Source organism: Styela clava, chromosome 6, assembly GCF_964204865.1.
Source record: "Styela clava chromosome 6, kaStyClav1.hap1.2, whole genome shotgun sequence".
NCBI classification, from domain to species: domain Eukaryota; kingdom Metazoa; phylum Chordata; class Ascidiacea; order Stolidobranchia; family Styelidae; genus Styela; species Styela clava.
Window position 1 is genome coordinate 13,558,486 of NC_135255.1, and position 13,113 is coordinate 13,571,598.

General features: G+C 33.7%; 3 protein-coding genes across 3 annotated transcripts in view; 1 reads left to right on the plus strand and 2 right to left on the minus strand.

The window, feature by feature from the left end:
- The window catches only part of LOC144424539 (uncharacterized), a 58,308-nt gene extending 45,961 nt beyond the window's left edge, over window positions 1-12,347 (minus strand). Inside the window, exons 1-4 of the mRNA XM_078113924.1 lie at window positions 11,579-12,347; window positions 10,552-11,339; window positions 10,129-10,255; window positions 7,386-7,503 (exon numbers count right to left, since the gene is read on the minus strand). Coding sequence (XP_077970050.1) covers window positions 7,386-7,503; window positions 10,129-10,240 — 230 coding nt within the window. The 5' untranslated portion in view covers window positions 10,241-10,255; window positions 10,552-11,339; window positions 11,579-12,347. The remainder of the gene's footprint in view (window positions 1-7,385; window positions 7,504-10,128; window positions 10,256-10,551; window positions 11,340-11,578) is intronic.
- Window positions 30-7,348, minus strand: LOC144424410 (zinc finger C3H1 domain-containing protein-like). Its single transcript, XM_078113738.1, has 6 exons — window positions 6,804-7,348; window positions 3,734-3,878; window positions 3,082-3,235; window positions 2,315-2,422; window positions 1,595-1,790; window positions 30-137 (listed from the first exon to the last, which is right to left on the minus strand). Exons 1-6 carry the CDS (start codon window positions 6,933-6,935, stop codon window positions 30-32), a joined length of 843 nt encoding a protein of 280 aa, XP_077969864.1. The 5' UTR covers window positions 6,936-7,348.
- Window positions 4,663-6,807, plus strand: LOC144424523 (uncharacterized). Its single transcript, XM_078113904.1, has 4 exons — window positions 4,663-5,035; window positions 5,417-5,488; window positions 5,683-5,900; window positions 6,197-6,807. The coding sequence occupies exons 1-4, from the start codon at window positions 4,777-4,779 to the stop codon at window positions 6,395-6,397; spliced, it is 750 nt and encodes a 249-aa protein (XP_077970030.1). The 5' UTR covers window positions 4,663-4,776; the 3' UTR covers window positions 6,398-6,807.
- Window positions 12,348-13,113: the final 766 nt, after the last annotated feature.

The window sequence follows — 13,113 nt, forward strand, 5'->3', positions numbered from 1 at the left end:
TACCTTCCAACAAATCACCATTTATCCACTTACCTCAATAACAGTGGAACATTATATGGCATCAGATCAGTAAGAAAATTATAAGCAGTTGATATGTGTTGCCTTGTATGAAAGCATGATAAGTAGATAGACGCAACCTGTAGTTTATAAAATACTAAAATCAATATTATCATGTAAATACTGTCATTATCAAAAATCGATCGGTCTATGCAAAATATTTAGTATCCTAAATGAGTTTATTATCATTAAGCAAAAAAGCAAATTCACAAAAATCTTTATTATTCCGAGAATTAGACATAAACATCTATAAAAAATAAAAGGATATGAATTTTAATAAACAACTGTACACTTACTATTATTATGTATCATGTTAGAATCTAGTAACCTAGAGCAGTGGTTCCCAACCGCCGGTCCGCGCAGCTTTTTTGCCGGTCCGCGAGAAATTTCGTAGTTTGGTTGTTTTAATGCCGCCTCAATTGCTTTACCGAAGACGAGGTTGCGTTTATTACGCAATTTCTCTTCCGCCGTCATATTGCCACATCTTGGCGACGTCTTTCGGGACATCTTATCCCCAGGTAATAACACTTCGCTTTTTCGGCTCTGATTCGCCGCGAATGCGCGCCATCGAATCTCGCAAGAATCAGAAACCTAAAAATTGGCACGTGTGTTTTTCTGTTCTTCATGCTTTGCCCGATTAATATGACTATCCATATAAAACTTTATGCATATTTCTTTGTTTAAACAAAAATACAGTCAAGAACAGTATAATATTCTAGTAAGATATGAAGTTGTTGCGACCCTGCAGGTGGTCACGACTCCCGAGACGCGCAAAAAAGCATGGACCGCAGAGATCCATGTATTTTAGGCAGGCACAGTAGGATTTTGGGCCAAGTTACCGACGACTTTGTCATTTTGTTGTAAATTCATTTTGTTTGAGACGTCAAGCAACTGCAGTGGGATTAATATGATAAACTCGAAAAAGAAAAAACCTCGATTAAAATTGTGATTATACTTTACAGTTCAGATTTAAAAAAGTATCACTGTCACAATTTTGGATATCTCTTGATAACGAATACCCATCGCTAAGTAATCGAGCAATCAAACTGTTGTCCGTATTTTCAACCAGTTACTTATGCGTTAAAACATTTTCATTATTAGCTTTAATTAAATCGAAGCAGAGAAATCGGCCACACGCCGCTGCATAGCTACGTGATGCAGAAACTTCTTTGAGGCCTCGTTTACAATCCTATATTTTTCATGTGAGATTTTTTTATGCTGCATTTCATATGCGTAATGAGTGTCCAGCACTGCATTTCATTACGCAAATATATGGTATTATTTCGTTTCACTCATTTCAATTTTTGGCCGTCACATTATTCGATATTTTTTTTTTCGTGTGACATGTTTTTGGGTGTGCCTTTTATGTCTAGGAGCATATTGAGTGCCCTACACTGCATTATTTTACGCAAATATATGTTATTCTTTTATGTTCCAGTCATTTCAATTTTAATTTTACCGGTCCGCCAGGGTAGAAAGGTTGAGAACCACTGACCTAGAGTACATCATCGCCAATAAGTTCACATTATATTTCTACCTGATTATGAAATGTGTAGTCAGAAAATCTGGCATCAGAGCTGAGCAATTCATCAATGGCTAATTCTGGAGAACAAGTTGTTATGCATCGGCGAATAACTGCGGTAAAATTCTTTAGCCATATTTGACGCGTTTTTACAGTTATTGTTGTTGGTTCGACTAGTTTTGAGGCAAGATGCTGACGATATAGAAGATATCTGTAAAGAAAATTTGATATAAAAAATGGAATCGGGATATTTTTTATTCTAAATGAGAGATGCTTTGACCATTTATGTAGTAGTAGTACTTACATATTTATCCTGGAGGAGAGAAAAGAATGGGAATGGACGATGAGCACAACGCCACTGGATATCATCAAGATGTCAAAGGTGACGTGCCAATTGAAATTTTAAGAAGTCGCTTAGACAATTTTTAATTCAAGATTCTCAGGCATGGTTGGAAACATTATCTAGCAATTGATTAGTTTTTTCGTTGTCTCCAAACCTTGGGTACAAATTAAACAACTGAATGATTATTTTGTCTTCCTAAAAGTTTTAAATTCAGTTAAGAGGATCAAAAATGGGTCCTGAGAAGAGAAACTAAAATTAGCTATCAATACTTTTGAATTTTACAATGATGGTATCAAGAAGTATCCAAATAAGTATTTCGAGGAAAATGAATTATTTGAATATACTTTTTTTTATTATTAAAAAAATTTGCGAATCTGATTATAAAGTCCCACCTTAGCCATATTTGTCTTCTATCATTTTCATCACCCACATCCACAATTGCCTTTTCATAATAATCCAGAATAACGTTGACAGATTCGCTGGATAAATCGAGAATTACACTGAAAAGAACATGATACACCATAAAGCATTGTTCAAAAATGAATAGAATCCAAATAGGAATTCCATTACGATTGGCGTAATCACAAACATTGATTGAGTGGCACATCAGGATATTTCTGGATCTACAGGGTGTCCATAAAGTCCCTTTATGATTTCAATTTTGTTACGAAGTCAGGTCTAAATATATCTCAACCAGGTTTGTTGCTTTTTAATCAGTGAATTCAAAAGTATTTTTACTTCATCGATCTCGATAAGTATGTTGATAGGTATTTGTTTGTTTGTTTGTCTGTCATACACTTTCGTATGTTACGCGATATCTCACGAAAGCAAGGTTGAATCTACTCCAAATTTTGCATGTGCATTCAATATATATTGAATCAGAAGCCTATTGCTTTTGGATGAATTATGTCGTATAATTAGCGAGTTATTAATTATTTAGTGATGGAACATGCGGTGTTGTTATTGAGTCAGAGCGAAGGAATCGAAACCGCAGATCGATAAGTCGACGGTCTCCGATCGCTAGCTAGTTTAATACATCTGTCAGGGCCTAAACAATATATGACATCGATAAATACCATTTGCAATATTAAAAAAAAATGAGTCACCCTATATTATCTTAACACTCATAATCTCAACAGCCTTGATCTATTTCACTTACATGTAAATCATCCATAAATACGCTTTGTTCTTCCCAACAATTTTCCAACTAATTTCCGGTAAAAGAGAAAGATGTTTGTCAGTTAATGAATCCGATAATCTCAATAAGTAGTGAAATAATTTCTTCAATTCTGATAAATTAATCACATCTATATCTGAAAATGAAACTAAAATGAAACAAAAATTGAAGAACTAATTTTATTGTTTAACTCATGTCCTCACAGATAGCGGGGTAGGCAATGGCAAAGCCTGGTTAATTATATCAGAATCAAAAATTGGTAGTTAAGTGTAGTACTCACTACTATTGAGGGTAAATACCACTCATTACATCATGTAATTGTAATCCAGCTCTTTAGGAATATTTTATGCTCAGTATCTACTTGATGGTACTCATTTCATTTCATATTTGCGATTTCCTCACTCAGCTTTTTGCAATTTAGTTGTTGCCTAAAACTTGATTCAAAAATCAGTCACTTTCACTTCTAAGTGAGTGACAATGAACAACGTATAATATAGGTATGACCTCCTTCGCTCTTAGTTTCATCAATATCATTTAGTATGTTTATTGATTGATAGATCAGGAATTGGACATAATATAACAATTATATTACACACGATGAATCTTAATTTGATGAAAACTACAAAACTTTTACCTATTTTCAAATAGGCTGAAGCACAAGTTTCAAAATACAGAAGTGCAGCATCAATGTCCGATGATTCTTGATTCAATTGAAACAAAGCTGCTTCATAACAAAGTTTTGCATCATATGGATTTTCTGTCACAGCTTCTTCAAAGACCTTTAAAAAAGTAATATTAAATAGATAACAATTCTTTTTGCCTGTTTGTTTATCCATGACTGTTATAATATCCCATTAAAAACATTCATCAATAAATATGTATTCACAAATAAATAATATTACAATGCAAACCTTAATAAGGATTATTTTGTCAAGATTAGAATATTCAACTTGAAAACTTTCATGTAGCCTAGTCAAAATCATATTACATTACTCTTACGTATCTAATATATTAAATTTCCTGATTTGAATACTATCACAAGAAAAATATTTTCTTTTCTTATACTTTTCAAAAAAAAAAAAAGTTTGATAATTCAGTCAGTGCCTTGTTTTCATGGTTCAGTTGTAGTTACAAAAAAACATGATAAATAACTACTTTCAAGTCGAAAAATATTATTCAAACACACCGACGATTGTTTTTGATCCTTCATTATTTCCTCGCACGAAAAGGTCAAAACTTCTATTCACAAGTCACAACAATACCAAAAGTGCAGAAATTTCATAGCAAAATAGCATGGGAAACAAGTTTTTTGTAATTTCCCATGACAACCCAAAACATTCCACAACAATTTTCATACACTTTCCCAAGACAATTCAAAACACTCAACAAAAATAGCATTTTTAGTCGTTGGAATTTTGTGGTTGAAAACAACACAGCATCTAAAAACGAAAGCATCATCCCAATATAAATACTTGCTACAGTACGTTGCTTAATGTAGTAGGTTAGAAAGCATAGATGTATTTGCCTCTGTTTATAAATTACAGATTGTAAGATGTAAGTGGAATTGCAAGTGGATTAATCGAAGCCATATACGTATGCATTCAATTCACTATAAACTAGCTGTATTGACTGCATTTGGGTTATAATGCTAATGTTAGCTTCAAACAGGCATTAAATATGAGTAAGAATATACTATATTGTATGTTTTTGAGCATTCAATTGCTCGTCAATCAAGTATATTGCAATCAAAGAATTTGCATGCAAATTGAAAATGTCAATGCAGAAGAAACGTACCCGATTCCACCACAACAAAGCTCACAGGGTGTTCCGGGCAAACGTGGACCTCCTGGTGAAATTGGCCCGAAAGGGCCACAGGGGCCAAGAGGCCCAAAAGGAATTGTTGATTATGAAAGAATTAATGCAGCAATAGCATCAGGTAATTTAAATTAATATTTATTTGCTATTGGCCGTAAGCATCAGTGACGCTTGTACAAAGCCTTGTTTCGAGTGGAAAATCTTGCAAAAATTACAGATTTCCCTTTTTACAGTTTACTTCTTATTGTAAATATATATATATGCTTTACATCTTTTTAATTGATGATATGAAGACTTTCCGTATAAATGGACTTGGTATATACAAACTTAATAATGGGGTTTTGGCAGAACATCTAAGTATGTTGTGTTGCAAACTTTATTCACTCATTCATTGAAAAATTTAAAAAAATAGTGTATCACTAATTTCAATGTTTTTAAAAAATTTAGTTTGTTTGATTTGTACTATTAGTTCAGCGACCCATTTATATATAACTTATTGCAGCAATAAATGATCTGCGGACAGAAACGGAAGAGAAGATGAATAAAACCATGAATGATCTTCAGCAGAGAATGGGTAATATTTACTAAACTATCAATTATGTAAAACTGTTTTGTTAACATTACATGATGAATTTTTTGTCAAAGAGTTTTGAAACATGAAATTAAAAGCCAACTAGAAACATAAAAATTGTTTGGCAAACATGATTTAGAATCTAGAATCCCCAATAAACAGAACTAAATATATTTTTCTTTTTCTAAATATAATAGTCAACTGCGAAGTCTTTTACAAGAATAATTGTTATCGGATGGAACTTCGCAAAACCACAATGAATTTTGACCAAGCAACACAAGCATGTAGAGATATTGGTATGAATATTGGACACATTCAAGATGAAACACATTACCAGAAAATAGCAGAGTTAGTCAGATCAAAATCAACATCATCTCTTACAGGATACTGGACAGGACTATTGTACAAAAACTCAGTGAGTATTTAAATTTGATTCATAATGAAGATGTTCAACTACAAATTCTTACGCTCGCCACAGCACCTCTGATTACCCTGCGTGGGTTCGCTGGTTTGGATCCTGTGTGGGTTAATTATGTACAAGATGAATGCAGAACTTCTAGCTTTCATAAGGTGGTTCACATAACCTGTGGTCAGTTACAGCTTCCTTCACCGTCATGTCTATTCATCAGAGAACTGGCCAACTAACCCCATACCCAACATGATTATTAAGCCGCCTTGATAAATATGTAAATCCTATCCTATCTATTTCAGCAACTTGTGACACTTTCTGGAAATCCATCACCGTTCACTAAATGGTATCCAACTTTGCCACTTTCACCCGTTAGTGGCAATAATTACAGAAATGTGTACATTTATGTCAGGAAAGATACAGGAAGTGTAAACCACGGCATGCATAACAACAATCCAACAGCCACACAACCTGGAGTGTTATGTCAAATCAAGTATACTTAAGATCATATTAACAAGCATTGTCTACAGATTTCTTATTTGTTAACTTCTCCGGTCACACAATACTACAATGCTAGTTATATTGTCAATATTCAAATTACATAAATGATATGGTGCACCTGATTACAGAATTCCATTTTTTATTATTATTTTATGATTTGATTATTATCTTGCTTGATATCAATCACATATCAAGTGAATATGGTCAAAATTAATATTGTGTTTTTTTGGTACTGGCAACAAATTTATAAATAATACAAAATTAAAAAAGTATGGTCGGAATAAAAGATAGAAACGGGAGAAGCATATTTGATTTTAAAGTAGTAGTTTTGCAGAAAACATCAAATTTTCATTTCACGGCAGTCGAAGGATTAATTGACTAATTAATTGATTAATTCCAATAATATACCTGTGTGGCAGATAAGCTGTCGCCCTTCTTCACCAAAACATCTGCCCATGTTATAGAAATACCAGTCACTCCCTTTTTGATCTGGGTTATCGTTTCCTCATTTATTGACAGTTTTTGTATCGCTTTAGTCATATTTTAAAAAAAAAACTGTAAAACCAAGAAACTCATTCAAACTCATTGAAAACTCATTCAAACTTTTCCTCTTATTTCTAGAATCTTATTATTTTCAGGAACAAATTATTGAAGTTACAAAATATCTGACATTACATTTTAATGAATATGGAATAAAAATTTACATTTAGTTTTGAATTTGCGATTTTCTTTAGAATAGAAAGACATAAATCAGAATGATATGTTTTACTTTTTAATGTATATATACTATGTAAATAAAATCATTCAGTTAATCAGTTGTTTTATTCGTCGATATTGGGCTGATTGGCCATTGTGAAGAAACCAAATACAACGAAGATCACATCATGGGCGAAATGCAACATAGAATTCAATGATAGAAATGAACGGGTTATAAAGTACTGGTTAGGATGACAATCAATAGAAGTAAAAACGAGAATTCCCAATTCTTACTTGCAACTATTAGCAGCGTTGTCCCATTTTTGCTGAGATATTTCCAATCGCAATCTTTCCCGAAGTAACTGAAGAGCTGATAATGGATCTTCAGTTGATGAAGAATCCTTGATAGCAACTGAATCAAACATATAGTAAAATTAAGAACAACTTTGAAAAATCAAAAAATACATAGACAGAACTGCCCAAATGAGCGAAGCCATTAAAGCAGGGATGGCCAATACCGAATAGTTCACTATTTCGAATACATTCGAAATTATTTTTTTCGAATATGAAATTTCGAATACTTCGAAAATAAAATCCACTAATTGAAGCTTATCTAAATGTATGTAGGAATTTCCATACAATAAGCAATGGAATAACTGCTATCTACAAGTTACAACCTGGCTATATTACCAGACATTTCATATTTGCAGATTATTGCAGTATATATTTTATATACCATGAGTCATGTTAACAGAATTAAATTAATCTGGCAATAGTGGTATCGATGATGGATTTGAATATTTGCGCAACACAAAATCATCTTAGTAAAACGCCCATGCTTTTAAATACCAACCATTATCCAAATTATTTGCCAAAAAGCGGGATAAAGTATGAGCTATTTTTCCGACTTGTGACAATTTTTTCGTCGGTACAAAAATATGAATCAAAAATTAATTATATTCGGGAACTTTACCACACATTTTAAGTCCGCAGATCGCCGTTGTATGTTTGAGTAATAATACTTTTATTATTTTATAAATATGAAAATAGAAATCAAAAACTATTTATAATCGCGTAGTTTACCACATATTCTAAGTCCACAGATCGCAATTGTATTTTGTAAATACGAAAATAGGAATCAAAAATTAAAATTAATCGCGAGTTTGCCACACAATTTATGTCCACAGATTGCCATGATATTGTGCCGAATACAATTAGTTTTTGATTCTTATTTTCGTACTCACGAAAAATTGTCATAAGTCGGAAAAAGAATTTATACTTTTTCCCGCTCTTGGGAACTAATTTGGATAATGGTTGCCATTGGTTTGTATTTAAAAGTATGGACATTTTACCAGGATGATTTTGTGCTGCGCAAAATATTCGAATCCATGACCGATACCACTATTTAAAATGGGTTACCGTGTTAATTTAATTCTATTATCATAACTCGAATGTTGGTAAATCGGGCAGTTTACCACACATTTTAAGGCCACAGTTCGCCGTTGCATTTTAGAATTATAATAGTTTTATTATTTTGTAAATACCAATCCGAAATTAATTATAATTGGGCAGTTTACCACATATTTCATGTCCACAAATACCCGTGGTATTTGGTATTTATACTTTCATTTCAGTTGTTTAGTTATGCTTATATGCGCTAATAATTTTATATGTTTAGAACCAGATCATGTTAGTTTGGTAGAATCATACCCACAGAGTTGACTATTTTTAACAATTGAGCGATAAATTTAAGTTGTGAAGCGATAAATTTAAGTTGTGAAGCGGCAATCATTTTGGACAACCTATTAACCCGAATGTTGAAATAAAAATAATTTTAGAATGTGATAAGTACTACACTGTACGTCCAAGGGTTATTTCACAGCAGCGTTTTTCTGTCCCTGTCGTGTTCTGCTGAATCGGCAAAACGGAAGGGTCACAAATCACTTTATCTCATTGGCCGTGTTTCTCTTTAAAGTAACGATAACCGACCTGCGATTAAATATCATGATTGGCAGACCCTAAGACCCAAAAATAAGGTTATGAAAATCATGTTTGAGAACGCTCATGCGAATAATAAGCAGGCCACATAGAAATAAAATAAACATACTTTCTCAATTAGACGCCCCCCCTAAAAAAAATGAAATCAGGCCGACAAATTGGGCCTAAAAAAGCGACTTATTAGCCGGGAAATACGGTAATTGTCATTTTTTCGACGTAATGTAAATTAATTTGTAAATGTTGGCAATGTCCACCCACGCAAACACTATGCGACGTACGGTCGCACAGAATATAAACAATCAAAGTGCCGATTCTATTTCATCGTCGTTACAATACGTGAGACAGCGTAAAAAGATGATTAAGATCAGTCGACGTCAAACATCTAGGGCAAAAAGCACTTTAACTAGGTTTCATTCACGATGACGATGACAGATCTAGATTAACATTCTAAGTTATCGAGTAAAATCTTGTCTGATATTATGCAGAAAATTTGAAATTTGAAAAAATTTCTTTTGAAATATTTTGCTCTCGGTCACGAATTATACATATGATCGCTATACTATTTCTCATTGTTGTTATTCTTGTTGACATTATTTGGAAAAAATGGCCAGTACTGCTTGATTTCTCATTTTTAGTACTTAGATAGAAAAAGTTGCAAATTTGCTATTGCTTTTATTTTATTTCTCAAATTTTTCTAGGAGACAATTATATTTACGAAAAAATTTTAGGGCTTTAATTAAAGGGGACACTTTTTTATTTCATCACACTGGTCTTTTTTGTCATAATTGGTGCTATGAGGTCTTAAAATCCTGGTACCGATACCGAACCTTTGATGCACAGAGGGTCATATAGAAATGGTTATCTGGCCAGATTGGTTCAACAGTTATTGTTAATATATGCCTTCAACATTGGAGCATTATTAAACATCGTTAGTCAAATGAACTTAACTTATTGAGACAATGTAACTATTTATTACGAAATTCGAATGATAAGAAATATACTTGAAAATGATTATTTTGATCAAAAAAATAATTCTTACTTTCAACAATGGTAAAATCTTTAAAAATTTGGCGATTATAATAATTGAAGTTGAGTTCGTTGCAACACTGTTTGCAAAAGCTATCTTGAAGTAACATCTGGTGATAAACCATTTACAGAGATCCCACCTTATAAAGAGAAAGAATATTGATAACAAACAACAATAAAATTTAGGAAAAAGTCCCAGAGTCAAAAACAAAGTAACAAAAACTGAAAAATTTTGAAATCACCTTCAACATTTTTCAGCAAGTTTAAGAGGAGTTGGTCGTATAGAAATTCCCTTTTTACGTTTAAATCTCATGACAAAAGCTGTAAAGCAAGAAGTCAAACAAACTTGTGGCATTAAGAAGTTAGAGGGGTAGCAAACCAACTCCTGGCTAACTAGAATGCAATTTGTTTAAATGGGTTCATGCTGTTCCCCTACCTTGCCTGTGACCTCAAGGCGCCCAGAGATCTTGCTTGGGCCCGACGTTATTCTGTATTTTTATCAATGATTTCCCCCACAGCTTCACACTATTTTCAAAATTGTTCGCTGATGACACAAACCTTCATGATAGCGACAAGTCTCCGGATGTGCTTGAGTCCAGAGTGAACACTAAAATACAAAAAAGTAGCAAATTGATGAAACTTAACAAACTAACATTGAATGTTGAAAAATCAAAAACTATGCTATTGCGGTAGATGCTGTATCGGCTTAGGTGTTTCACTTCAATTTCAACTTTGTGCATGGTTTACTTTGTCTTGTTTCAGTCTCATTTGCAATATGGATTTGTAAATTGGGGATCAGCTAAGAAAACCATTCTACGTCGAATCGAGATAATTCAAAACAGCGCCATGTGTGCTGTACTCTTTGCTGAGCCAATGTCAAAATTAAATCCCCACTACCATAAGATGCAACTAATCAAAATGGCAGATATTTATAAAATCGAGGTATTAAAACTCATGCACCAGCACCATAAAACTGCCTACTGTATTTTGTCAAACAAACCAGTTGCCAGTGTACACTCTTGTGCAATTCGGTCCGCTGCCAATAGCCCATACTATGTGCCTCGCTATTCCTGTATTCCACCAATCAGCCAATTGTTATAGATATAATATATGGAATGAGTGTTATCTTTATTTGTCCATGTTTTTTTATAATATGCTATCACCATCACCATAATAATTCTCATCAACACTGTTTACTTTGTTTCCAGTATTATTTGCTCCCACCTGACAGAGAAAAATAACTCCAGTACTGCAGTATGACTTTTTCCCACAAGTATTTTACCTCAATATCCTCAAGATTCCTTAATAGGCTATTCATCATCATTATATAAATTTGCATAAATGTTGTATTTTTACCCAAATAGTATGTGCACCTTGCAAGAGTCATAGCACAAAATAACTTTATAGCTTATGAACTTTTCCAATAACTGAATGAAGGCAAACTTCATTTAATATTCTGTTACCTTTAATACTGTAATAGTCAATGTTCCATAACAGGCTAATCATCATTGTATTATTATATTCCATATACGTTGTTTAATAATTTTCCATTATTATGTGTTCCACGCATTGACATTTCTCTGCATAAAATCCAAATTATGTATTTCCAGTTCCACTGTTGTTGCGGGGAATCCCCATGTAGTTCGTAGCGGGCTCGGCGGTGTGGCTCATTGTGCTCAAAGTGACTATAAACTTATAGTCGCTTTGATCGTGCTAAGCGTTAGGAATACGCTCGCCCCCGCATCTCTGATTACTCTGCATGGGTTCGCAGGTTCGAATATCATGCGGGATAGTTATGTGCGGGAAGATTGCTGGACTCCTCGCCGTCGTAGGGTGGATCACGTAACCGCTGGCCGGTTACGGCTTCCTCTACCATCAAGTCCATGCTTCCGGAACAAATAACTAACTAATCCCATACCCGACATGGACTGGTAACCGGACGAGATGCCGTGGTTCGCCATATGGATAAGCCGTCTTATCGACTTTCCTCTCCCCCGGGATAAATTTATAAATCCTATCGTGCTTCTTCCCATCCACACGCTTTGGTCCAAACCCAGGTTCGCGGGCCACATGTGGCCCACCGCTCCATTATCTGTGGCCCGCGTCGCATTTGCGCCAACGTAGACAAAAAATCGTATTTGGTGTTGTTTCGTCAAAATAAAAATAACCGGAAAAATCTTTTGACATATTGTTACATCACTAATTTAACTGAATTGACTAGTGTTATGGCTAGTGAAGTTGAATAATAATGTGCTCGGCTAGTCTAAATTGTCAACTGGCTTTCTATTTTTTTGGGGGTCGGGAATATCTGCTAACAAAATAGGCTTCATAGAAAACTAAAAATCAAATGAGTTGGTGATACATGATAACTGAATATTACTGTAATGGCCTAACAATATAATTCCTGCGGGTGTTTTATTGCAACCAGTCTTAACAGTAATACAAAAAATGCTGCCTATATATCAGAAAATTTAGTAATTACCCTTCTGTATCTCAAATTAGGTAAAATTCGGTAATCAGTCAATTTGCAGTTATTTGTAGGTTATTTTGTAAATATGAGTTTGAAAAGAAAGCTGACTAATTTAAAGAGATATTTGACTTAATATAGGAAGGAAAATACCACAATGTTTGCTTAAATATGTCTGCAAATTGTGTCGGTGACAATCTAAAACGGCATTTTCTCATTATGTCACTTTATCCGTTATGATGAGTAACAAACGTGAAGAGTGACAAACTTTATGTATTCCACTTTGATATAAAATAATAATATCCCGTGCCGCTTGTGCGGACAGGACATGCCATTAATCTTTGAAAATTCAACACTTTATCGGTATATACCGATACGTAATTTTGATAAATACGGTCATCTTCGACAGGGAAAGGCGCAATTTCTAAGTTAGTAATTTTAGGTTCAAGGTGTGTGACAAACTTTATTTATTCTACTTTGATATATAATAATAAAACCGCGTGCCTCTTGCGCGGCGGCCATGCTATTAAT

What these genes read in the sequence shown, in the direction of transcription:
- LOC144424410 (XM_078113738.1), bottom strand. Translation starts at nt 6,935, where the DNA reads ATGACTAAAGCGATACAAAAACTGTCAATAAATGAGGAAACGATAACC. An exon ending in TTCAGCCTATTTGAAAATAG is followed by an intron (nt 3,236 to 3,733) that starts GTAAAAGTTTTG and finishes TTTCATTTTCAG; the next exon opens with ATATAGATGTGATTAATTTA. An exon ending in AGAAGACAAATATGGCTAAG is followed by an intron (nt 1,791 to 2,314) that starts GTGGGACTTTAT and finishes TTTTCTTTACAG; the next exon opens with ATATCTTCTATATCGTCAGC.
- LOC144424523 (XM_078113904.1), top strand. Translation starts at nt 4,777, where the DNA reads ATGAGTAAGAATATACTATATTGTATGTTTTTGAGCATTCAATTGCTC. An exon ending in TAATGCAGCAATAGCATCAG is followed by an intron (nt 5,036 to 5,416) that starts GTAATTTAAATT and finishes AACTTATTGCAG; the next exon opens with CAATAAATGATCTGCGGACA. An exon ending in GACTATTGTACAAAAACTCA is followed by an intron (nt 5,901 to 6,196) that starts GTGAGTATTTAA and finishes TATCTATTTCAG; the next exon opens with CAACTTGTGACACTTTCTGG.